A 27,027-nucleotide genomic window follows, 5' to 3' on the forward strand; every position below is an offset into this window, starting at 1 on the left:
TCTACGTTAAATGTATACATCATTTAGTCATCATTTAGTCATTATTCAAATTCATAACAGTCTCCCACCAGCTCCTCTGTCAGAAACAACTTGAAGAACTGTTGAAGCAAACAGCAGGGACAGGAGGGGTGAAATGACTGGCAGCCTTCCAGCTACCACAGAACTCCTGTACTTCGTCCACTGTCAGTCTGCCTCCATCACCACCAGCATCTTCAAAGGGAACTGGAACTTTGTCAGTGGACAAGTAGTCCTCAGATTTAGGGTTCTCAATGGCTGGGGGGCAGCTCCTCACTGTCACTGTCAGAATCTGATCCCTGACTTTCATACTCAGACTCATTGTCAGAATTGTAAAAAATATCCAGAATTTCTGCATTTGTGAGTTGTCTCCTATAGAAAGACATTGCTAATGCTACAGCTTATCTCACTAACTACATACATAAACAACACTGAGCGGTTCAGAGAGGGAGTGAGAGGTTATGTGATTGACTGCCGGCACATGCCATTTGTATCAATAAATCACTATCAGAAAATGTTTTGTGTGGTAATTATTGATATATATTTACTGTTTTATTCACGTTTTCAAGTAACGGTGATAAACCATGCATTCCGATTCTTGCAGAGATTATAATGGGCACATATTATGTGTGTAAAATGATGAGCTAAGCTAATTCCAGCTATGTGTGTGGAGCCATGTTTGTTGACATACAATGCATTCTGGGTTTCACGTAATCGTCTGTCGGACCAAATAAGCTATAACAAAATGAGGTGAGTAAGGGTTTACTAATTTCAGGAAGTTCATACTATACACAGACCAAACTCATCTTGTCTTCTCTTATTATCTTTGGTTTCTGTGAGGAAAAAAAGCCTCCTCGGGTTGCTTTCGATTTCTAGAAAGTGTTTAACGCAATTATTTAGATCAATGGTGAGCTCACCCGTGATGTGATTAATTATAAATAGTAATTGCTATTAGCTAATTCATATTGTAGTTTATGTCAGCCGAGAGATGTAAAAATATGACCTTGTGTTGTTGAGTCAATCTTTCCTCAGTTAGCGCTAAGACAAATGTAGCCTACATTTTTCCGGGTTGGATGATTGTGTTATGTTATAGATACTTCTGTGAATATCTGAACATTGTATCCAAAAATAAACTGCTCACATTCTGGACATAACTTTGTAAGGACTGTGTTTGTGTAAATAGTTTCTGAAAAAAGTGTGGCCAGCTCAAATGCTGATTGCTGCGTCATTCGAAACTGTCCATTCTAAATGAGCATTCTAATCACCCAGGTGTGATCGTAGGCTTCAGGGACCACTGTAGAATGATCACACCCGTGTGATGGTACATGTGAAAGGGCTAGAGCTGAGATGGGTTCCAGGAAGTGGTGATAGTTGTGAATCAAATCAAACTTTATTTGTCACATGCGCCAAATACAACAAGTGTAGACTTTACCGTAAAATGCTTACTTACAAGCCCTTAATCTACCCATCGTGTCCGATTTCAAAAAGGCTTTACAGCGAAAGCACAACATATGATTATGTTAGGTCAGAGCCAAATCACAAAAACACACAGAGCCATTTTTCCAGCCAAAGAGAGGAGTCACAAAAAGCAGAAATATAGATCAAATTCATCACTAACCTTGGATGATCTTCCTCAGATGACACTCATAGGACATCATGTTACACAATACATGTATGTTTTGTTCGATAAAGTGCATATTTATATCCCAAAATCTCAGTTTACATTGGTGCTTTACGTTCAGTAAACATCCGGTGATGTTGCAGAGAGCCACATCAATTTACAGAAATACTCAAAATAAACATTGATAAAAGATACAAGTGTTATTCAGAGAATTAAATATAGACTTCTCCCTAACCTCTTGCGACGAGCAATTCCGTAGCCTCAAACGCATTAGCATAATGCAGCGGACATAAATACCCCTAGAAACTTTTCCTATTCATGAAAATCGCAAATGAAATGAAATAAATATATTCAAACACAAGCTTAGCCTTTTGTTAACAACACTGTCATCTCAGATTTTCAAAATATGCGTTACAGCCAACGCTAGACAATTTGTGTAAGTTTGTCATGGCATAATGCTATGCTAGGCTCTGCTGGCAGCAGGCAACATTTTCACGAAAATAACAAAAGCAACCGAATTAAATAATTTACCTTTGAAGAACTTCAGATGCTTTCACTCAGGAGACTCTTAGATAGCAAATGTTCCTTTTTTCCAAAAATATTATTTTTGTAGGCGAAATAGCTCCCGTTTCTTCATCATGCTTGGCTGAGAAATCGACCGGAAAATGCTACAACTATAACGGCAAACTTTTTTCAAAATTTGCTCCATAATATCGACAGAAACACGGCAAACATTGTTTAGGATCCATCCTCAAGGTGTTTTTAACATATATATTCGATAATATATCCGTCGAGGCAATTGGTTTCTCATAAGAAGCGATTGGAAAAATGGCTACCTCAGTATTTTACGCAAGATTTTCTGCGGGAGACACCATGTGACCACATGCTATATATGGTCCCTTACGGCCATTCTTCAATGGAAATGCCTAAAAAGACGTCACAATGCTGTAGACACCTTGGGGGATACGTGGAAAACGTAAGCTCATTCGTAGCTCATTCACAGCCATATAAGGAGTCATTGACATGAGGCGGTTTCAAAAAATGCGGCACTTCCTGGTTGGATTTTTATCTGGGTTTCGCCTGTAACATCAGTTCTGTGGCACTCACAGACAATATCTTTGCAGTTCTGGAAACGTCAGAGTGTTTTCTTTCCAAAGCTGTCAATTATATGCATAGTCGAGCATCTTTTCGTGACAAAATATCTTGTTTAACCTTTCTGATCTCCCCATCCCGGATCCGGGTTCGTGAATACAGACTCAAGCTCATTACCATAACGCAACGTTAACTATTCATGAAAATCGCAAATGAAATGAAATAAATATGCTAGCTCTCAAGCTTAGCCTTTTGTTAACAACACTGTCATCTCAGATTTTCAAAATATGCTTCTCAACCATTGCAAAACAAGCATTTGTGTAACAGTATTGATGGCTAACGTAGCATTTAGCGTTAGCATTCAGCTGGCAACATTTACACAAAAAAACAGAAAAGCATTCAAAAAAATCATTTACCTTTGAAGAACTTCAGATGTTTTCAATGAAGAGACTCTCAGATAGCAAATGTTCAGTTTTTCCTGAAAGATTATTTGTTTAGGACAAATCGCTCCGTTTTCTGCGTCACGTTTAGCTATGAAAAAACCCCTGTATCCAGGATTGTGTAAATCTATCAGCAAGCTCATTAGCATAACACAACGTTAACTATTTATGAAAATCGCAAATTAAATGAAATAAATATGCCATCTCTCAAGCTTAGCCTTTTGTAAACAACACTGTCATCTCAGATTTTCAAAATATGCTTCTCAACCATAGGAAAACAATAATTTGTGTAAAAGTAGCTAGCTAGAGTTAGCATTTCGCATTAGCATTTAGCGTTAGCATTAGCGTTAGCATCCAGCACGCAACATTAACAAAAACATAAAAGCCTTCAAATAAAATCATTTACCTTTGAAGAACTTCTGATGTTTTCAATGAGGATACTCTCAGTTAGATAGCAGATGCTCAGTTTTTCCAAAAAGATTCCTTGTGTATTAGAAATAGCTCCGTTTTATACATCACATTTGGCTACCAAAAAAAATCCATAAATTCAGTCCTCAAAACGCAAACTTTTTTCCAAATTAACTCCATAATATCGACTGAAAACATGGCAAACGTTGTTTAGAATCAATCATCAAGGTGTTTTTCACATATCTCTTCATTGATACATCGTTCTTGGACACATGCTTTCTCCCCTGAATCAAATGGTAAAGTAGAAGCAGCTGGCAATTGCGCACCGAATTCGACGCAGGACACCAGGCGGACACTTGGAAAATGTAGTCTCTTATGGTCAATCTTCCAATGATATGCCTACAAATACGTCACAATGCTGCTAAGACCTTGGGCGAACGACAGAAAGTGTAGGCTCATTCGTTGCGCAATCACAGCCATATAAGGAGAGAATGGAAAACAGAGCTTCAGAAATTCTGCTAATTCCTGGGTGATGCATCATCTTGGTTTCGCCTGTAGAATGAGTTCTGGGGCACTTACAGACAAAATCTTTGCAGATTCTGAAACTTCAGAGTGTTTTCTTTCCAAAACTGTCAAGAATATGCATAGTCGAGCATCTTTTCGTGACAAAATATCGCGCTTAAAACGGGAACGTTTTTTATCCAAAAATGAAATAGCGCCCCTAGAGCTCTAACAGGTTAAAACGGGATTGTTTTTCATCCAAAAAAATGTAATAGCGCCACCTAGTCGCAAGAAGTTAATACAACCACTGTGTCAGATTTCAAAAAAACTTTACAGAAAAAGCAAACCATGCAATAATCTGACTACGGCGCTCAGACGACAAAACAAGCCAAAGACATATCCGCCATGTTGGAGTCAACAGAAGTCAGAAATAGCATTAGAAATATTCACTTACCTTTGATGATCTTCATCAGAATGCACTCCCAGGAATCCCAGTTCCACAATAAATGTTTGATTTGTTCGATAAAGTTCATAATTTATGTCCAAATTCCTCCTTGTTTTTAGCGCATTCAGCCCAGTAATCCAACTTCATGACGCGCGATCACTAGGTGCAGACAAAAAAGTCCAAAAGTTATGTTACAGTCCGTAGAAACATGTCAAACGATGTATAGAATCAATCTTTAGGATGTTTTTAACATAAATCTTCAATAATGTTCCAACCGGAGAATTCCTTTGTTTTCAGAAATGCAATGGAACGCTGGCTAACTCTCACGTGAATGAGCGTCACGAGCTTGTGACACTCTGCCAGACCACTGACTCAAAGAGCCCTTATAAGCCCCTCCTTTACAGTAGAAGCATCAAACAAGGTTCTAAAGACTGTTGACATCTAGTGGAAGCCTTATGAAGTGCAATTTTACCCCATAGACACTGTGTTTTATCAGATTTCCCACTTACTGGTTGGATTTTTCTCAGGTTTTAACCTGCCATATGAGTTCTGTTATACTCACAGACATCATTCAAACAGTTTTAGAAACTTCAGAGTGTTTTCTATCCAAATCTACTAATACTATGCACATATTACCAACTGGGACTGAGTAGCCGAAAATGCTGCCCCCTATCCCAAACAGGTTAACCAGCAGTGCAGTTCAAGAAGAATAAATAATTTACCAAGTAGACTAAAAAAAAAGTAATAATAAAAAGTAACACAATAAGAATAACATAACTAGGCCATATACAGGGGGCACCGGTACCAAGTCAGTGTGCGGGGGTACAGGCTAATTGAGGTAATCTGTGCATGTAGGTGGGGGCGATGTTACTAGGCATGGGTAACAAACAAACAGAGAGTAGCAGCAGTGTACAAAAGGGAGGGGGGGGTCAATGTAAATTGTCCGAATTGTTCAGCAGTCTTATGGCTTGGGGGTAGAAGCTGTTGAGGAGCCTTTTGGTCCTAGACTTGGCGCTCCGGTACCGCTTGCCGTGCGGTAGCAGAGAAAACAGTCTATAACTAAGGTGACTGGAGTCTCTGACAATGTTATGGGCCATGACACCGCCTATTATATAGGTCCTGGATGGCAGGAAGCTCGGCCCCAGTGATATACTGGGCCATTCGCACTACCCTCTGTAGCGTCTTATGGTCAGATGCCGAGCAGTTGCCATACCAGGCGGTGATGCAACCCGTCAGGATGCTCTTGATGGTGCAGCACTAGAAACTTTTGAGGATCTGGGGACCCATGCCAAATCTTTTCAGTCTCCTGAGGGGGGAAAAGGTTTTGTCATGCCCGCTTCACAACTTTCTTGATATGTTTGGACCATGATAGTTCGTTGGTTATGTGGACACCAATGAATTTATAACCCGCTCCACTACAGCCACATCGATGTTAATAGGGGCCTGTTCGGCCCGCCTTTTCCTGTAGTCCACGATCAGCTCCTTTGTCTTGCTCACCTTGAGGGAGAGGTTGTTGTCCTGGCACCACACTGCCAGTTCTCTGACCTCCTCCCTATAGACCATCTCATCGTTGTTGGGGATCAGGCCTACCACTGTTGTGTCGTCAGCAAACTTAATGATGGTGTTGGAGTCGTAATTGGCCATGCAGTTGTGGGTGAACAGGGAATAAAGGAGGGGACTAAGTACACACCCCTGAGGGGCCCCAGTGTTAAGGATCAGAGTAGCAGACGTGTTGTTGCCTAATCTTACCACCTGGGGGCGGCCAGTCAGGAAGTCCAGGATCCAGTTGCAGAGGGAGGTGGTTAGTCCCAGAGTCCTTACCTTAGTGATGAGCTTCGTGGGCACTATAGTGTTGAACGCTGAGCTGTAGTCAATGAACAGCATTCTCACATAGGTGTTCCATTTTTCCAGGTGAGAAAGGGCAGTATGGAGTGCAATTGAGATTGCATCATCTGTGGATCTGTTTGGGCTGTATGCGATTTGGAGTGGGTCTAGGGTGTCCGGGAGGATGCTGTTAATGTGAGCCATGACCAGCCTTTCAAAGTACTTCATGGCTACCGACGTGAATACTCATAATAAACATTGATAAAAGATACAAGTGTTATTCACAGAATTAAAGATATTCTCCTTAATGCAACCGCTGTGTCAGATTTCAAAAAAACTTTACGGAAAAAGCATAATTTGAGAACGGCGCTCAGAACCCAAAACAGCCAGAGGAATATCCGCCATTTTGGAATCAACAAAGTTAGAAACAACACCATAAATATTCACTTACCTTTGATGATGTTCATCAGAAGGCACTCCCAGGAATCCCAGTTCTACAATAAATTACTGATTTGTGCCAGAAAGTTCCATCATTTATGTCCAAATAGCCACTCGTTGTTAGCGTGTTCAGCCCAGTACTCCATCTTCATGAGGCGCAGGCACTTCATCCAGACAAAAACTTGAAAAGTTCCGTACCAGTCCTTTAGAAACATGTCAAATTATGTATGGAAACAATCTTTAGGATGTTTTTAACATAAAACTATAATAACTATAATAATGTTCCAACCGGAGAATTCCTTTGTCTTCAGAAAAGCACTGGAACGAGAGGTAGCGCGCGTCATGAGACCAAGGCTCTCTGCCAGACCACTGACTCAAAGAGCTTTTATGAGCCCCTCCTTTATAGTAGTTATCCTCAAACCAGTTTCTAAAGACGGTTGACATCTAGTGGAAGCCGTAAGAAGTGCAACTTTATCCATATCTCAATGTGTATTCGGTAGGCCAAGCTTTGAAAAATTACAAACCTGATTTTTCTCAGGTTTTCATCTGCCATATGAGTTCTGTTATACTCACAGACATCATTCAAACAGTTTTAGACACTTCAGAGTGTTTTCTATCCAATACTAATAATAATATGCATATAATAGCATCTGGGACAGAGTAGGATGCAGTTCACAATTGGCACGCTATTCATCCAAAAGTGAAAATGCTGCCCCCTATCCCAAAAAGGTTAAGGTACTCAGACGAGCAATACCTCTAGACTTCTTTAAAATTAGACATTGTGCACTAGCTGTTATTGCCAAAAAGACACACACGCCCACCCCTCATTTTAGCAGCGGTAGCCTCTGTTTTTATTTCAGTGTTGTATATATTTTTGTATTGGTGCGCGTCGGGTCCTCGTACCCATTTTTGTTATTTGTTACATTTAGTGTTTGGAGTAAGTTTCGTTCATTGTTATTAAATAACTCCATTACACTCAGTTTGAATCTCCTGCGCCTGACTTCACGCAACATGTGTGGATCTGGGCCTGTCCCAGTGAAAGCAAGATATCCTTCTCGTCAGACTCGTTAAAGGAAAAGGTTTCTTCCAGTCCGTGGTGAGTAATCGCTTTTCTGATGTCCAGAAGTTGTTTTCGGACATAAGAGACGGTAGCAGCAACATTATGTACCCAATAAGTTAAAAAATAAGTTACACAAAACACAAAAAAAATAACTAAATAGCACAATTGGTTGGGAGAATGTAAAAGGTCCATCATGTTCTTTGAACAAGTCTTTGTCGTGCTTGTTGCAGTAATCAGGCAACACCACACACCCCTCAGAGAAGCATGTGATATTAGTCTGACTGCTATTTCACACACGCAGACACGCATACACTCACACACACACACACACACACACACACACACACACACACACACACACACACACACACACACTCACACACACACACACACACACACACACACACACACACACACACACACACACACACACACACACACACACACACACACACACACACACACACACACACAGACTGATTGTAGAACTACAGTGGTACTAAATTACCAGCACTATCTTGCCTTGTTGCCTCTCTACTGTAAAGTCTTGTGTGTGGTGTGTTTCCCATGAGATAAAGGATAAATAAGCAGTGCTTGACTTAGGCAGGAGCTCACCGAAGCTGAGTACCAGCACCTCAAGTTATTTTCTGCTTGAGCTCCTGTTCCTCTTATAGAATATTATCTCAAAAGTATTGTGGAGCTCCTGCCCCTAAATATAAACAGTACCGCCAACCAAAATGATTACCGGAACCAATTTCAGTCCATGTCAAGCACTGTAAATAAGTCACACCACCGTGTGTGATGCCTCTGCTCACAGGGTGTTGTGTGTGATGCCTCTGCTCACAGGATATTGTGTGTGATGCCTCTGCTCACAGGATGTTGTGTGTGATGCCTCTGCTCACAGGGCATGTCACCTATAGTCACTAGATGACCATGCTAAACAGGACAAACGTGTGAAAATGTATATAGAAAAGCACTTTCACTATTTGTTAGTCTGGTCATCCTCAGATTTGATATGGCCGGAAGAAATGGCAGCAGTTTTATGGGCGCCAAACCAATTGTGTTATTATGTGCTTTTTTTCTCGTTATTTGTAACTTATTTTGTACTGAATGTTTCTGCAGTCATATCTTCTGGCAAAAAAGAGCTTCTGGATATCAGGACAGCGATCACTCACCTCGGATTAGACTAAGAGCTTCTGGATATCAGGACAGCGATCACTCACCTCGGATTAGACAAAGAGCTTCTGGATATCAGGACAGCGATCACTCACCTCGGATTAGACAAAGAGCTTCTGGATATCAGGACAGCGATCACTCACCTCGGATTAGACTAAGAGCTTCTGGATATCAGGACAGCGATCACTCACCTCGGATTAGACTAAGAGCTTCTGGATATCAGGACAGTGATCTCTCACCTCGGATTAGACAAAGAGCTTCTGGATATCAGGACAGCGATCACTCACCTCGGATTAGACTAAGAGCTTCTGGATATCAGAACAGCGATCACTCACCTCGGATTAGACAAAGAGCTTCTGGATATCAGGACAGCGATCACTCACCTCGGATTAGACAAAGATTTTTTTCTTCAACAAGCAAGACGCACACAACATTCTCCAAACACCCTACAGGGCAAACATCCCCGTTATTTGCGAGAGGAAGAAACGCAGGTACAGGGGACACAGAGCGGGATGCCTCGTGAGGACCCGCAGACGGCGAGTGGGAAAGTTGCCGTTACCGTCAATAATAATCGCCAACGTGCAATGATTGGACAGTAAATTAGACGAGGTACGATCACGAATATCCTACCAACGGGACATCAAAAACAGTAATATCCTATGTTTCACGGAATCGTGGCTGAATGACGACATGGATATTCATCTAACGGGATATAAACTGCACTGCCAAGATAGAACAGCACACTCTGGTAAGACTAGGGGGATAGTCTGTGAATATTTGTAAACAACAGCTGGTGCATGAAATCTGAGGAAGTCTCGAGATTTTGCTTGCCTGAAGTAGAGTATATGGTGATAAACTGTAGGCCACACTACTTGCCTAGAGAGTTTTCAGCTATACTTTTCATGGCTGTTTATTTACCACCACAGACTCACTCTATAAAAAAGTGGTCAGATGAAGCAGATGCTAAACTACAGGACTGTTTTGCTATCACAGACTGGAACATGTTCCGGGATTCTTCTGATGACATTGAGGAATACATCACATCAGTCACTGGCTTTATCAATAAGTGCATCAATGACGTCGTCCGCACAGTGACTGTACGTACATACCCCAACCAGAAGCCATGGATTACAGGCATGATTCGCACTGAGCTAAAGGGCAGGGCTGCCACTTTCAAGGTGCGGGACTCTAACCCGGAAGCTTACAAGAAATCCTGCTATTGCCTGCGACGAACCATCAAACAGGCAAAGCGTCAATACAGGGCTAAGATTGAATCATAATACACCGGCTCCGACGCTCGTCAGATGTGGCAGGGCTTGCAAACTATTACAGACTACAAAGGGAAGCACAGCCACGAGCTGCCCAGGGACACGACCCTACCATACTCGCTTCGACGCAAGCAACACTGAGGCATGTATGAGAGCATCAGCTGTTCCGGACGACTGTGTGATCACGCTCTCCGTAGCTGACGTGAGTAAGACCTTTAAACAGGTCCACATACACAAGGCTGCAGGGTCAGACGGATTACCAGGATGTGTGCTCCGGGCATGTGCTGACCAACTGGCAGGTGTCTTCACTGACATTTTCAACATGTCCCTGATTGAGTCCGTAATACCAACATGTTTCAAGAAGACCACCATAGTCCCTGTGCCCAAGAACACAAAGGCAACCTGCCTAAATGACTACAGACCCGTAGCACTCACGTCCGTAGCCATGAAGTGCTTTGAAAGGCTGGTAATGGCTCACATCAACACCATTATCCCAGAAACCCTAGACCCACTCCAATTTGCATACCACCCAAACAGATCCACAGATGATGCAATCTCTATTGCACTCCACACTGCCCTTTCCCACCTGGACAAAAACACTTATGTGAGAATGCTATTCATTGACTACAGATCAGCGTTCAACACCATAGTACCCTCAAAGCTCATCACTAAGCTAAGGATCCTGTGGCTAAACACCTCCCTCTGCAAATGGATCCTGGACTTCCTGACGGGCCGCCCAAAGGTGGTGAGGGTAGGTAGCAACAGGTAGGTAAGGTAAGCTGCCTGCCTTCCAGGACCTCTACACCAGGCGGTGTCAGAGGAAGGCCCTAAAAATTGTCAAAGACCCCAGCCACCCCAGTCATAGACTGTTCTCTCTACTACCGCATGGCAAGCGGTACCAGAGTGCCAAGTCTAGGACCAAAAGGCTTCTCAACAGTTTTTACCCCCAAGCCATAAGACTCCTGAACAGGTAATCAAATGGCTACCTGGACTATTTGCATTGTGTGCCTCCCCCCAACCCCTCTTTTACGCTACTGCTACTCTCTTTTTATCATTTATGCACAGTCACTTTAACTATACATTCATGTACATACTACCTCAATTGGCCCGACCAACCATTGCTCCCGCACATTGGCTAACCGGGCTCTCTGCACTGTGTCCCGCCACCCGCCACCCACCACCCACCAACCCCTCTTTACACTACTGTTACTCTCTGTTCATCATATATGCATAGTCACTTTCACCATATCTACATGCACATACTACCTCAATCAGCCCGACTAACCGGTGTCTGTATGTAGCCTCACTACTTTAATAGCCTCGCTACTTTATATAGCCTCACTATTGTTTTTCACTGTCTTTTTACTGTTGTTTTTATTTCTTTACTTACCTATTGTTCACCTAATACCTTTTTCACTGTAAGGTATACCTGTGGTATTCGGCGCACGTGACAAATAGACTTTAATTTGATTTATATTTTCAATCAAAACTAAATAAAAATAAATGAAAAGTTTAATTTTCTACTTTAGAATAGTAATGTTCACAATTTCCCTGAGGGGTATATGGAGCAAGTTAGCCAATAAGGTAGCCCTACAGGTTAGTTTGGCCAGGAGAACGCTGCAGTTTTACCACATTCTTCTTAAATGAAAAGTTGTTAAATGAATAACTCCAGTCAGAATAAGAGGTATTTATGCTCATTCAAAGACATTAGACATATGCAGGGATTTCTCCTCTCTGTATGTTTTCTGTTGTTGTTTTTTTATAGGGGAAGTCCAGGAAGAACCAGAGCAAAATGGTGGATTGGTTACAATGGTGATACATTCATGTGAAGTAATTATTAACTTTAGATAATATATATGCCTATTATAATTCGTTCAGTAACTAGTTCACATGAAGAAGAGAACAGAACATTGCAGTTTCCATTTCCATCAGATAAAGAGGAACAAGGAGAGGAAAGGGGAGAGTGGGGTGTGGTAATCAATGTTTAAAACCAACAGCCCATCCCTCTCTTCCTCACTCCCCCTCTCTCTCTTTCTCTGACTGTCCAACTCCTCGCACAACTTCGGTGAGTGAAAACTAAACCTAGTAAAACATGTACCTGAGTGCCTCGCTGATAAAACCTTCAGTTTGTTTTAGCTGTGTTTATCTATGAGGTGTTAGATGTGCCAAATTATACTTTCTCATTGGGTGGTTTACAACATTTATTTGTAATTGTGTGTAGTTTAATGTTTTATAGTGATTAATACTTGACTGCAAAAGTATGAATGACTTCAGGGTGTGCTTTGCAACAGTTGGTAAGTGCCTGTCCACACTGTTTATGATCTTGAGCCAAGCTCTGCGGAGGGCGTAACTTTGTCTGCCTTTCCATTCAAACATGTGTGGGTGCTACTCAGAGCACTATGCAGTTTAGATGAAAGAATCTCTCTTCTCTTCCTCCTCCTCCCCTCTCTCTCTTCCTCCCTCAATCCTTCCATAGTGCAGAACACTACCTCTTTCTATCCTCCACACCCCCCTCTCTCTCTTTCGCTCTCTCTGTCCTTACCATAAACTCTCTCTCCCCTCGCTCTGACCATTCTGTGAGTAGAGTATGTTTCTAGTTCTCAGATGGGCAGTCAGAGGGGGGATAAGAAGGTGTGTCTGGTTGAATGTCCTGGGGCAGATGTCAGTGACTCAGAGAGAGATCAGTGGAGTCCACCACAGTGACTGGGGTTGTTCCTTACAACTATAATGTTGTGCTTCCCATGTTCGTACTGTATGGTTGCTTCAACGTCCTTATTTGACCGCACTTACTGCAAGTCACACTGGAGAGGAGGGTCAGCTAAAAGAGGGATTTACATTACAGACGCTTCCTTAAACTCAGAAGTTTCACACCACCTAGACTACGAGTAGGCAGAGAAAGAGAGAATAGAGAGAGCCACCTCCCCACATAATGGTGAGATATGTGAAAGGACAGATTGAAGAGACACACCTTAAGCAAACAAGATAGATAGAGGGTGGAGACAGGTGAGGGGTGGGGGAGGTGCTGGGATTTCTATGTTATCGTTTGCCTGAAATTACCAACGCGCCTTTCAGCCGATCCACCAATTTCCTACAATCTGTATTTTTGTCTGTGTCTGTCCCTCTCGCGCTACCTTTCTCTCTCTATATATATATATACTTCTCTCTTTCTCTCCTTAAAATCCCCCAGAGTTAATGAGAGAGACATGCAAGGGCGTTGGCTAGAGCCATGTCTGTTTGTGTTTAAACAACTCAGCCCCCTCTCCTCTTCCTTTCTCCACTCCATATCCGCTTCTCTCTTCCTTCTCTCGCCGCCTCTCTCCCTATGTCTCCATCTCTTACCTCTCTCCCTCTTTAATTGCCTCTGTTGCGTTGCTCTCCATCTCTTCTCCCCCTCTCTTTCTCTTCTTTTGTGGTATAGATGTAGAACCTGTTTGCAGAAGTGGGGCGTGGTGTGTGTGTAGTTAAGTCTTTGCTTCGTGTGCAACAACCGTTAATATTCTTTAAACCCTCTATTCAACCTGAACCTTATGTTTAAACATGATTAAACCAGTGCCAACATGACTTTATTTCCCAGACTTATGGAACGTATGGAATGGTAACCCGGATGTAAGATAAAAATAGACTTGAATTGATAATACTGTAAATGAATAAGCTAAATGTGTACCTCCATTCACTCCATTCTCTCTCTGTGTCTCTGTCTCTGTGTGTGTGTGTGTTGTAGTCACCATGTCACAGGTCCAGCAGGGTATGGCATTGCTCATCTCAGCCTTCCACAAGTACTCTGGCAAGGAGGGCGACAAGACGAGTCTGAGCAAGGGAGAACTCAAAGATCTGCTCAACGCTGAGCTTGGAGAGATCATAGGGGTGAGTGGATCCTAGGAACAGTTCAGTTCAATCATGCTTTATTAGCAGCACGACCAAATACAATACTGCTAAAGACAGACACTATTGAAATACTGAATTGCTTGGAACATCACAAACACATGACCCGCCTCATCCAATAGAATAACTTAATCTCTCACACCTTTATAAACACATAACAACTGTGTGGATTCTAGTTTGAACTTCTGAAATCAAGGTCTCACCCATTACCTCTCTCTCTCTCTGATCATTATAACAGAAAAACACTGACCAGGCAAAGGTTGACAAGATCTTCAAAGATCTGGACGCTAACGCAGATGGCAGTGTGGACTTCCAGGAGTACGTCACACTGGTGGCCTGCCTCACCATGGTGTGCAACGAGTTCTTCACCAAGAAGTGAAACAGCTCCCCCTGCCCACTCTCCACAGAACAGCAGCTCTTGCTCCATGAGTGAATTCATGATAAAATTAGCAAGATCCTCAATGCAGGTTCAGAGGGTCAGAGATGCAGGTTTACACACATACACAAAAATAGGGTTGGGTTGATTATACACACCACACATAGACAGGTGAAGGACACAGACATGTACACACACAGACATATAGGCTACAATCTCATGAGATGGAGAGGAAGCTTTTTTAAAAAAATGTTTTTTTACCTTTACTTAACTAGACAAGTCAGTTAAGAACAAATTCTTATTTTCAATGACGGGGTAGGAACAGTGGGTTAACTGCCTGTTCACGGGCAGAACGACAGACCTTTCGGTTACTAGTCCAACTCTCTAACCACTAGGCTACCTTGCCGCCTTTGGTTTGTTTAAAGTGAAAAACGAAATAAACTATTTTAATATGTTTGGAAGAAAGCTGACTTATCATTTGTGCAGGTGTGTGTGTGTGTGTGTGTGTGTGTGTGTGTGTGTGTGTGTGTGTGTGTGTGTGTGTGTGTGTGTGTGTGTGTGTGTGTGTGTGTGTGTGTGTGTGTGATTGGCTGTGTATGTAGGATATAGCAAGCAACATGAATCAAACATGAACCTTTGTTTTCAGACACCTGGTGAAATAATTAAATTGTTGATTATGTCAACGTAACCCAAAACATTAAATTAAATTAGGGGTTTAAGGCATACCCTATATTTGACTACTTAATTACGTCACAATATTGTTATCTACTCCAGAGCCAGTAAGAATACAGGAAGTCAACTGTTACTGTGAAGGTTAAATAGATGAAGTCTCCAACCCAGCAACATAAAACAACAAAGATAATATCCAAATAATGATACTGTATCGCAGGTCTCCATAGAGAACATATTGGACAATACTGAAGATGAAAATTAAGATTAGCCGTAGTCCAGCAATCGCCTAGTCTTAGATTAAATCTGCCGTAGAGTCCACCATTTACACAAGCACACGCAACGTAACATGCAAACCAAGGGGGGCCATTGTATAATTTCCTACTAACGAAGAAACCGGAAGTGTGATTGTTTTGTTCTGTAGAAGGTGTTATGGCGGCGCCAGTGGAGGGAATTTCAAAATTGAGCAGATCCTGCTAAATAGAGTTAATCTATCCTCATGTATTAACAGTGAAAACTACAAGAAACGTGTGAGCAGTCATTCGGGGCGCTTCCTCATAACAGTAAGCGGAGAATAAACGACATGATTGAATTTGCATAGCTTTAGTTAACGTTAGCTAGCTAATTAGCCAAACAAACCCTATAACGTTAGCTGGCTAGTAGTACAACAAGTAAAGTTAGCTGGCTAACTGACTGGTGAACTTTCTAGCATGTCTGCTGTCGTCGTTAGCTAGCTAGTTAGCTGGCTGTGTGCTGAAAGCTCCCACTGAATGGAATCTAGCTAGAGATCTAACGTTAGCTAGATAACGTCACATCGTCATATCTGGTTGGAAGTGTAAAGTTAACGTTATTCAACCAACACTACAGATCCAACAATGGTAAGGGACTGGGTTCGGCATAGGACTCAAAATATGTTCAGTTTGCTCCATCAGAAAGGTTAGGTTAAGGGGTGTTCGGCAAAGTGATAATGTAACTGCCATTCAGAACCATACAAAATATTCTGGTCATTGACTGCCATTGCCTTGTATCTTACCTAACATCAGTAACAGAGCCTTCACCCAAAGATAAAGACCCAGACTGGTGACCTAAGATGACCAGAGTAGGTCCCCTGCAGCAGCGTCCTCTAGCAGGGTGCAGTGACCCAGACATCTGGCTGGTCCCCCTGCCTGCCCCGGTGCCCCTGGTCCCTGCTAGCCTCCTGCGGTGCCCAGAACTGGACCTGTCTCTCCCCCTCAGCCCAGACCCGCCACGGCCCAACCCGGCTAGCCTGCTGAGAGGACGCAGCCACCGGCAGGTCAGTCTGACACATACACACACACACACACTGACGGACAGTCACAGATGGTGCTTTTCTCAGTTGCCAAGACAGCCGTAGAAATGATGAGAGATCTGTGTGTGTCGGTCTGTGTTTTTGGAGAGACATCACTGAAGTGTGTGCCCCTGACTCTACAGGTGCGATTTGCCTCCGAGGAGCCTGTGGTTGACACGGTGATAGCAGAGCCTAGCAAAGACCCTCCACCTTGGCAATGCCCTGGACACTCCAGCAGTTACTCAAAGGGGAAAAGACTCCATGGTAACTAACCCTCCTGGTCTAGAGTCTGATGTACTCATGTTCCCCTGCACAGGAGTTGCATGCATCAACCAATGGTTGTGTGCCACGTCATGGACTGTGCCGTCACACCAGATTGCTATAACGTGATGTGGTTAGGCTGATACATGAAATACCTATCCAGGTGTTATAAGATCTGGCATGAGTCAGCAATGTCTGAGCAGAGGACTGGTCAATATCTCTTCCTGTATTCCTCACATAGGTGGAGAACTGCGTTGGAGGGCAAGGTCAGCAACCAATGAGGAGGCTCCCTGTGAGGAGAGGGGTGGCAGCCTCCCTGAAGGGGCGGAGTTAAATACTACTCTGGCTCTGAGGGCTGAGCTAGATAACGTGGCAGGGGCAGAGTTTAACTCCCAGAAGGCCGTGCAGGAGCAACTACAGAAGTCAGACAGAACCAAGAACAGCATCAGCACCCGGGCTACAGAGGGTAGCACACAGAAACACACACATGCCGACATAAACACACACAGAAACATACACAGAAACACACACATGCAGACATAAACACACACCACACACAAACTAAGTGTATGTCCTGTCTTTGTCTATAGGGGTGAACGTCCCTCCATCCCAGCACCTCTACAGGGCATTGGTCAGTGTGAATGTGGAGGAGGAGGAGCTTATCAGCCAGGCTCTACGTGACAGGCTTCAGCTGGTCTCGCCCACATGCAGCCATGGCAACAAGGCAAGTCCCTCTCACTGATCCCATCTGATTACATTTATGTGTGTGTGTGTGTAAGTAATATGTAAATAAAAGTGTGTGTAGAGCGAAATCACTCATGACCTGCAACTAGTCCATAACTGTATTTGTAATCCGTGTGTGTGTGAGCAGAAAGAGGACAGTCCTGACCTGCAGGTTTTCTTCAGGGGGGATCTGCTGAGAGAGAAGCCCCTCCTACCAGGGGAGGAGATTACCATACCACGCCCCCAGCCCATCCCACGCCCCGCAGACACAACCTTCGACCTCTACCACAGACACACATGCTGGGAGGCTGGACCCTGACACACACACACTTACTCTGAACCTCTAGACTGAAAGGCCCTGTCCCAAAACTTAAGAAAAGCATTTTCCCTTCTTTCCCTCCCTACCTCTGTCATTCTCAGATATAAATATTATATTTTAAACTAATTTAAGATATTAAAGGAATAAACCTGTATCATGTTGATGATCGATCTTTACTGCTTGCGTGTGTGCTTGAGCCTTCGTTTAGTTTGTGCTTGCTTGCATGCGTGTACGAGTTGTGGGTGTTGGAGAGCGAGGGAGGAGGTAGAGGTGGTAGAGGGATGAAGAGGTGAGGGAGAGATTGTCCAGGGATCGAAGATGGCTGCGAGGTGAGTACACAGCTTCAATTCACACTGCTGGGTGTGTACTGTTTGTAACGGGGGTATAGAGAGCAATAGTAATGGTGTCTCTTGTAGACACTAACGGAAGCTAACTCTGCCATGGCTTGTTGGCCAAAGCCTATGGGGACATGTATGGGTTTGAGGATAAATGCCGAAGCATTTCTGTAATCAAAACAAGCACAAAGGCATTATCAAATCAAAGTTTATTTGTCACGTGCGCCGAATACAACAGGTGTAAACCTTACAGTGAAATGCTTACTTACCGGCCCTAACCAACAGTGCCATTTTTAAGTAAAAAATAGGTATTAGGTGAACAATAGATAAGTAAAAAAAACAACAGTAAAAAGACAGTGAAATAACTGTAGCGTGGCTATATACAGTAGCGAGGCTATATACAGTAGCGAGGCTATATACAGTAGCGTGGCTATATACAGTAGTGAGGCTATATACAGTAGCGTGGCTATATACAGTAGTGAGGCTATATACAGTAGCGAGGCTATATACAGTAGCGAGGCTATAACAGTAGTGAGGCTATATACAGTAGCGAGGCTATATACAGTAGCGAGGCTATATACAGTAGTGAGGCTATATACAGTAGCGTGGCTATATACAGTAGCGAGGCTATAACAGTAGCGTGGCTATATACAGTAGCGAGGCTATAACTCATACATGTAATGTTAACTGACTGATATTCTATGTATAAGATCTAAGCCTGTGTTAACCTCAGACATTAACGCTATTCTTTCCCCATTTAATTTCCCCAATAGGAATGGCTGAACGAACCAGAGGTTAGAGTGTGTTTTTTATGTAGTGTTGTTGTGTGTAACACATTGGTGTAACAGGGAGTTTTGTGTTGGTGTGTGTGATTGCTAACATCGAGCAAGTCCTTCCCCTACCACAGGATAGACATGTTTGTGTTTCAGTGGTGGTAACAATTCTGTAATTTTGTGAAAATGGTACTCCATCTCCTAGATTAACTCAATTGACATGGAATTGAGCCCACATCACCTAGATATGTTGTTTTATATCTCCTAGATATGTTGTTTTATATCTCCTAGATGTGTTGTGTTTTACATCTCCTAGATGTGTTGTGTTTTACATCTCCTAGATGTGTTGTGTTTTACATCTCCTAGATGTGTGGTTCAGGACCATCTCCAGTTAGAATCCATCAGCCTACGTCACCCTGTGCTGTAACCTGGGTGATATAGACCATCCACACTTTCTCTCTCTCTCACACACAGGCACGCTTGTACCATCTCAGCTCACCTCTCTCTCTCACACACACACCCCAGTCTCTGAGACCTGGGCATCTCTCTCTGACCATGGACGTGTCAGCGCTGGGCAGTGGGAGCAGCTGTTCAGAGGATTGTGTGCTAGGGTCTGGCTGTCTGGAGGACTGTGGGAACCAGAGTGACCAGACTGACTGGGAATGGGAGGACTTCAGTGGGGCTGAGCTGGTGTGTGTGACAGCCGTGTGTGTGCTGCTGCTGGCCCTGGGCATCACAGGAAATATGTTAACCATCCTGGTAGTTTGGCTCCGGCCACACCTGAGAAGCACCACCTACCTCTACCTGAGTAGTATGGCCGTTTCCGACCTCCTCATACTGCTTCTGATGCCTTTAGATCTGTACTACAAGGTAAGGGGGAGTCTCTCTAGCTATGGAGGTTCCCTCCCTGGGGTTTAGCTAGCTGATACTGTGTGTGTGTGATTTGTGTTTCTCTCTCGCTAACTGTGGAGGTTCTGGCCCTGGGGGTTAGACGATATAGTGTCTGAGCTGGGTTGTGTGTGTGTAACCTATCTGTGTGTTCGTCCCTCTAGCTGTGGAGGTTCCGGCCCTGGGGGTTAGATATAGTGTCTGTGCTGGGTTGTGTGTGTGTAACCTATCTGTGTGTCCGTCCCTCTAGCTGTGGAGGTTCCAGCCCTGGGATCTGGGTGATGCAGTGTGTAAGCTGAGTGTGTTCATCAGTGAGAGTTGTACCTACTCCTCCATCCTCCACATCACCGCCCTTTCTCTGGAGCGCTACCTCGCTGTCTGTCGACCACTCACAGCCAAGACCCTGGTCACACGGACCCGCGTCCGCACTCTCATTGGCTGCCTGTGGGTTGTGGCCGTGATCAGCGCCGGGCCGGTGTTTGCTATAGTAGGGGTAGAGGAGCTGGGGGGAGGTGAGGGGGAGAGCGAGTGTCGCTGTACGGACTACGCCGTCTCCTCAGGCCTGCTGGGGGCCATGATGTGGCTCTCCAACCTCTACTTCCTGGTGCCGCTGGGCATTCTGGGAGTTGTGTATGGTCTGATCGGCAGGAAGCTTTGGCTCCGCCCACAACGCAGCAGCCGAGACCGCGCCCAGCGACACACCATCAAGATGCTCGGTGAGGCTGTGAGAGAGTCTCTGTATTTTAAAGTTACTTTGATTTACTGGTTTGGGCCTCAGCAATACTACAGCTTAGCAGCCATTGTGAACCAACTATATCACACATACAGTAATAATGAGTTCTAATGTCAACTCTTTCTGTCGCTCCATCCCATATTCTCCTCTCTCTCTAGGGATGATCGTGCTGGCGTTTGTTCTGTGTTGGCTGCCATTCCACGTTGGTCGGACGTTGTTCTCTATGACTCTGGGCTCCAGCGCTGATATGTACTACATCTCTCAGTACTTTAACCTGGTCTCCTTTGTGTTGTTCTACCTCAGTGCTGCTGTCAACCCTATCCTCTACAACACCATGTCAGCACGCTACCGCCACGCTGTCCGCAGCCTGCTGCGCTCACACACACCCCGCTCCCACCACCCCCCACTCACCCCACAACACTCTACCACCACTCTGTAACTCACCCCCCCCCCCCCCACTCACCCCACAACACTCTACCACCACTCTGTAACTCACACACACCCCGCTCCCACCACCCCCCACTCACCCCACAACACTCTACCACCACTCTGTAACTCACACACACACCCCCCCCCCCACTCACCCCACAACACTCTACCACCACTCTGTAACTCACACACACCCCGCTCCCACCACCCCCCCACTCACCCCACAACACTCTACCACTACTCTGTAACTCACGGACACACACACACACACACACACAGAAAACCTTGGAGATGGATGGAGGAATAAGACTTTGTCTTTAGTGAGAGATATTGTCAGATTTATTGTATAATATTTGGTTCATATATATTTGCCATTTTGATGACTGTTGGTTCTAAACCCCTGAAGGTGTGTGTGTTCTCAGAGTGATGTGTAATAAACTGTAATTCCAGCCTTTTGTCTTTGTGGTACTTTAGCTCTGGTGTGTGTGTGTGTGTGTGTCACCATGGTGACTAGTGAGGGTAAGAATGGCCCCTGGGGAATATTGGCGGGTTGGGAGATTGATTAGAGGGGGTTACTGGGATTATTGGTTAATGTGAGGGAGGGAGGGATGTAAGGTGTTTGTGTGTGTGTGTAGCAGTAGGAGGTTGCAGCCTTTGAGTTGACAGCGTGCTCAGAGTTCCACTCTGTCTCATCACAGACTTACTGATTTAGCAGACTTGACACCTGCAAGCCCACCCACCCCACTCTCACACTCACACAGCTCCTGGGAAGCTCTTGGGAGCCCCCCATTCTAGTAAATCAGTGGCATCAATTAACAAGGGAGACAAGGACACCAGTGGCTACTGCAAACCACCAGGCTCAGTTCTGAATATCACAGCAAAGTATTTTTTTTAATAAAAAAAAAGGCCCTTTTTTTCACATCACAGTACAACATATTCAGTCCCCATTTGAGTATTTTGTATTGATGTACATTTTTGAATGTTACATTTAATCTAAATAAAACATTTGACTGATAATAAACCCTGCACTCTTCATTTGATTCACTTTCTTTCATGACAGACTCGCTCAACCTGCCATGATGGAGAGAGAGAATGAAAGAATCTGAAATGTGTCTTTATATTGTGTGTATCTTGGGCTCTGTGTTTCAGAGTAGAGTTCCTATTCAGCCCATCCATCCCCATCTACCTGCCTAGCACCATCAAATCAAATTTTATTTGTCACATACACATGGTTAGCAGATGTTAATGCGAGTGTAGCGAAATGCTTGTGCTTCTAGTTCCGACAATGCAGTAATAACCAACAAGTAATCTAGCTAACAATTCCAAAACTACTACCTTATACACACAAGTGTAAAGGAATAAAGAATATGTACATAAAGATATATGAATGAGTGATGGTACAGAGCGGCATAGGCAAGATACATTAGATGGTATTGAGTACAGTATATACATATGAGATGAGTATGTAAACAAAGTGGCATAGTTTAAAGTGGCTAGTGATACATGTATTACATAAAGATGCAGTAGATGATATAGAGTACAGTATATACGTATACATATGAGATAAATAATGTAGGGTATGTAAACATATTAATTAGCATTGTTTAAAGTGGCTAGTGATATATTTTACATCAATTCCCATCATTAAAGGGGCTGGAGTTGAGTCAGTGTGTTGGAAGCAGCCACTCACTGTTAGTGGTGGCTGTTTAACAGTCTGATGGCCTTGAGATAGAAGCTGTTTTTCAGTCTCTCGGTCCCAGCTTTGATGCACCTGTACTGACCTCGCCTTCTGGATGATAGCGGGGTGAACAGGCAGGGACTCGGGTGGCACACTTGTCGTCTAGCCTCTGCTATTCTTCCTGCTTCCATTCTACTATACCTCTCAGGAGGAGAGCTGATAGATGTGGTATCAGGCCAATGGAAATACATTGTCCCCCAGCAAAATGAGTTGACATTTAGGCTGTTTATATGTGTATTTTACACTATGTTGTGGTAAAAACCAGAACATAATACTTGCCTGGATGTCAAGCCCAACACACATCATTGTCACCAATCAACTGCATTGCAGTTAAAAAACAACTTAGCATATGAAAATCAGTGGGGGTAGTCAAACTACACTACCAGCTTATATGAACAGGAGTTGGCATTTAAGTAACTTTTTCTAAACCTGAAAAGGAACCATTTCTAAATGTTATGCAACGAAAACAACCAAATATATCCAAATTGGACATTAGTAAACCTGTTGAGGGCCTGTTACAGTATATCAATCATGACCAGTGGTGACCCGTCATTCAGGGCAGGTGGGTCTAAACCTGTTTCGAGCCCCACATTTCTTGCAAAAAAATGGGCGGGCTTGTCTGTTTTGCATGTGATTTTGGTTTTAATACGTGTCATATCAGTTTGCAAACAACGTAAAAAAAATGATATACATAGAATTGAGTTAATAAAGCCGCATACAAACAGGTAGCTCCAAAATGCAGGTGTTTCAGCCTAGCTCAGTCCTTTCTGTAGTGGTGGGGCTGTGATGGAAATGGATGTAAAATATATCACTAGCCACTTTAAACAATGCTAATTAATATAATGTTTACATACCCTACATTATTCATCTCATATGTATATGTGTAACAGATGTGAAACGGCTAGCTTAGTTAGCGTGGGCGCTAAATAGCGTTTCAATCAGTGACGTCACTTGCTCTGAGACCTTGAAGTAGGAGTTCCCCTTGCTCTGCAAGAGCCGCGGCTTTTGTGGAGCGATGGGTAACGATGCTTCGAGGGTGACTGTTGATGTGTGCAGAAGGTCCCTAGTTCGCGCCCGGGTATGGGCGAGGGGACGGTCTAAATTTGTACTGTTACATATGTAAATACTGTACTCTATATCATCTACTGCATCTTTATGTAATACATGTATCACTAGCCACTTTAAACTATGCCACTTTGTTTACATACCCTACATTACTCATCTCATATGTATATACTGTACTGGATACCATCTACTGTATCTTGCCTATGCCGCTCTGTACCATCACTCATTCATATATCTTTATGTACATATTCTTTATCCCTTTACACTTGTGTGTATAAGGTAGTAGTTGTGGAATTGTTAGCTAGATTACTTGTTGGTTATTACTGCATTGTCGGAACTAGAAGCACAAGCATTTCGCTACACTCGCATTAACATCTGCTAACCATGTGTATGTGACAAATACATTTGATTTGATTTAGTAAGAATAGACATCAATAATGTGAGCCCTCTGGGTGCTGCATAGAGTTACATTAGAAGTGCCCTTTCAAGAAGGCTCACGGTCATTGGCCACAGAAATGACGTCAAATCACGTTATTTGTACAGTAGCTTTGATTGGACTGATCATGTCAACGTTTTACTTTCACAATCTTAGCTTGCAGTCATCATCATGAATCAAGTCTACTGGTAAATCTTTTTTAATCCTTGTCATATGAACAGAAATAATGAAGAGAAAATATAGATAAAACGTATCGGTGCTCATCGGCCATTGGACATAAACATTACAAAACAATTTGGAGATCGCAAATTCAACAATGAGTGGTTTGTAAGGAATCGGTGACAGTGACTAACTGCAAGCATTGCAACTGGGAAGTCGGGAATAATACATTTTGAACGGTCATTCAACTCGGAATTGTAGATCCAGCATCTTTCTCTTTGATGACAACATTTGCCCACGAAGGACCAGTGCGCCACTTTCCAAAAATGTCTTATGCTGCTTCATAAATTATGTAAGATGTCAGAGAGATATGTATACTGTAGCTAAGAAAGTAATAATAGTATACATAAGTGTATGTTGTGTAGTAAGCTGTTAGTAGTCTATTTTCACCAACGCGGTATTGTAAACACATCGTTCGTGGCCGATGTGTGCTTGTTTGCAAACTTTTTGTGTATAGCTTGACAGTGCTCCTGATAGTAGTACACTGTAAGAACAGCCCATGTTCTGAATTCTGTTGCTGTACATTTCAAAACTGCTTAACAAATAGGTATGTTGACCACGCCGTACTAGCTCGCTCATGAATGTCTTAATCGAAGTTACAGATTGCCTTATCCGCGTGTCCTTGTCAAGGTGTGCGCTACTGGTGGAGAAGTCAGGTGCAGGAGAGCAGAGAGTTGTGAACAGGCGCACACTTTATTTAGGCCGAGGCAATAAAACAGACAGACACCACTGCATCAAAACCTCCAGCCAAAGGTAAAAGTGCAAGGTGCGAGACAGTCACAAAAAAATGAGCAAATGTTTACAATAAACATCCTTAGTGGAAATACCACGGAATAACGGGAAAAACCCAGCCTGGCGCGTACACACGAAACACGTAACAAAACCAATTTCACAAAAAGACATGGGGGGGGGGGGGAATAAATACATGCAGTGTGATTAGGGGATGTAAACCAGGGAACAAGTGTGTGTGTGCAGTGTGATTAGGGGATGTAAACCAGGGAACAAGTGTGTGTGTGCAGTGTGATTAGGGGATGTAAACCAGGGAACAAGTGTGTGTGTGCAGTGTGATTAGGGGATGTAAACCAGGGAACAAGTGTGTGTGTGCAGTGTGATTAGGGGATGTAAACCAGGGAACAAGTGTGTGTGTGCAGTGTGATTAGGGGATGTAAACCAGGGAACAAGTGTGTGTGTGCAGTGTGATTAGGGGATGTAAACCAGGGAACAAGACAAAACAAATGGAACAATGAAAAAATGAGCGGCGATGACGATGGCTGAACGCCGCCTGAACAAAGAGAGGAGCCGTGACAGTCGTCCCCTTATGCCATAGTTTGTACTGTACATCTCAATTGTCAGTAGAAACCACATCTGTTTAAGCAAGTCAGCAATATCAGTTATGTTTTTTTTAAAGGCAGTAAATGAGGGGGATAGATCCCAATGAGAACACACACCTACACACATTCACACACAAATCTTGCCATACATCAATAATTACTGGAGTGACCACCCTCTTAGAATCTCACCTGTGAAGCCCCTGTAACCTTGAAACTTCACAGCTACATTTTAAGTTTTAATGTCACATGCTCAAGTACAGTGAAATTACTTTATTGCAAACTCAAAACCCAACAATGCAATAATCAATAACAATGTAATACTAGAAAAAACACATGAGAAATAAGAACACAATAAGTAAGTAAGCATATTATATACAGGGTCAGTTTTAATGCCATATTTGAAATGTGCAGGGATACTGGAGTAATGGAGATAGATATGTATAGAGGTAAGGAGACAGGGATACTGGAGTGATGGAGGTAGATATGTATAGAGGTAAGGAGACAGGGATATTGGAGTGATGAGGTAGATATGTATAGAGGTAAGGAGACAGGGATACTGGAGTGATGAGGTAGATATGTGTAGAGGTAAGGAGACAGGGATACTGGAGTGATGGAGGTAGATATGTATAGGGGTAAGGAGACAGCGATACTGGAGTGATGGAGGTAGATATGTATAGGGGTAAGGTGGAGTGATGAGGTAGATATGTCTAGGGGTAAGGTGACAGGGATACTGGAGTGATGAGGTAGATATGTATAGAGGTAAGGTGACAGGGATATTGGAGTGATGGAGGTAGATATGTATAGGGGTGAGGTGACTAGGCAACTTGATATAACATAAACAGTGTAGCAACAGATTGTATGTGAGTGGGTGTGGGGGTGTGTAGAGTCAGTATAAATGTATGTGCATATTATGTGTGACTGAGCAGATGACGGAGTGAGTGAGTGAGTGTGCATAGAGACAGTGTGTTAGTGTGTAGGGCCCTGTGAGTGTGCATAGAGACAGTGTGTTAGTGTGTAGGGCCCTGTGAGTGTGCATAGAGACAGTGTGTTAGTGTGTAGGGCCATGTGAGTGTGCATAGAGACAGTGTGTTAGTGTGTAGGGCCCTGTGAGTGTGCATAGAGACAGTGTGTTAGTGTGTAGGGCCCTGTGAGTGTGCATAGAGACAGTGTGTTAGTGTGTAGGGCCCTGTGAGTGTGCATAGAGACAGTGTATTAGTGTGTAGGGCCTGTGAGTGTGCATAGAGACAGTGTGT

General features: G+C 43.4%; 3 protein-coding genes across 4 annotated transcripts; all 3 read left to right on the forward strand.

Moving 5' to 3' along the window:
* Nucleotides 1-12,052: 12,052 nt before the first annotated feature.
* Nucleotides 12,053-15,011, forward strand: LOC110536275 (ictacalcin). Its single transcript, XM_021621976.3, has 3 exons — nt 12,053-12,353; nt 14,010-14,152; nt 14,409-15,011. Exons 2-3 carry the CDS (start codon nt 14,015-14,017, stop codon nt 14,547-14,549), a joined length of 279 nt encoding a protein of 92 aa, XP_021477651.3. The 5' UTR covers nt 12,053-12,353; nt 14,010-14,014; the 3' UTR covers nt 14,550-15,011.
* A 320-nt stretch (nt 15,012-15,331) lies between these two features.
* On the forward strand, nt 15,332-17,981 carry LOC110536241 (protein phosphatase 1 regulatory subunit 35). Of its 2 annotated transcripts, XM_021621917.3 has the most exons (6): nt 15,332-15,778; nt 16,259-16,509; nt 16,668-16,788; nt 17,027-17,251; nt 17,376-17,509; nt 17,657-17,981. In XM_021621917.3, the coding sequence occupies exons 2-6, from the start codon at nt 16,306-16,308 to the stop codon at nt 17,825-17,827; spliced, it is 855 nt and encodes a 284-aa protein (XP_021477592.3). In that variant the 5' UTR covers nt 15,332-15,778; nt 16,259-16,305; the 3' UTR covers nt 17,828-17,981. The 2 variants fall into 2 exon arrangements, with proteins under 2 accessions (XP_021477592.3, XP_021477601.3); XM_021621926.3 differs by lacking the exon at nt 17,657-17,981 and having other exon boundaries at nt 15,614-16,093; nt 17,376-17,555.
* A 166-nt stretch (nt 17,982-18,147) lies between these two features.
* Nucleotides 18,148-21,246, forward strand: LOC110534239 (growth hormone secretagogue receptor type 1). The gene is made up of 3 exons (XM_090190420.1): nt 18,148-19,805; nt 20,074-20,539; nt 20,715-21,246. Exons 1-3 carry the CDS (start codon nt 19,491-19,493, stop codon nt 20,993-20,995), a joined length of 1,062 nt encoding a protein of 353 aa, XP_090046546.1. The 5' UTR covers nt 18,148-19,490; the 3' UTR covers nt 20,996-21,246.
* Nucleotides 21,247-27,027: the final 5,781 nt, after the last annotated feature.

Source organism: Oncorhynchus mykiss, chromosome 2 (genome assembly GCF_057628025.1).
Source record: "Oncorhynchus mykiss isolate SJ-2025 chromosome 2, ASM5762802v1, whole genome shotgun sequence".
Classification (NCBI taxonomy): Eukaryota; Metazoa; Chordata; class Actinopteri; order Salmoniformes; family Salmonidae; genus Oncorhynchus; species Oncorhynchus mykiss.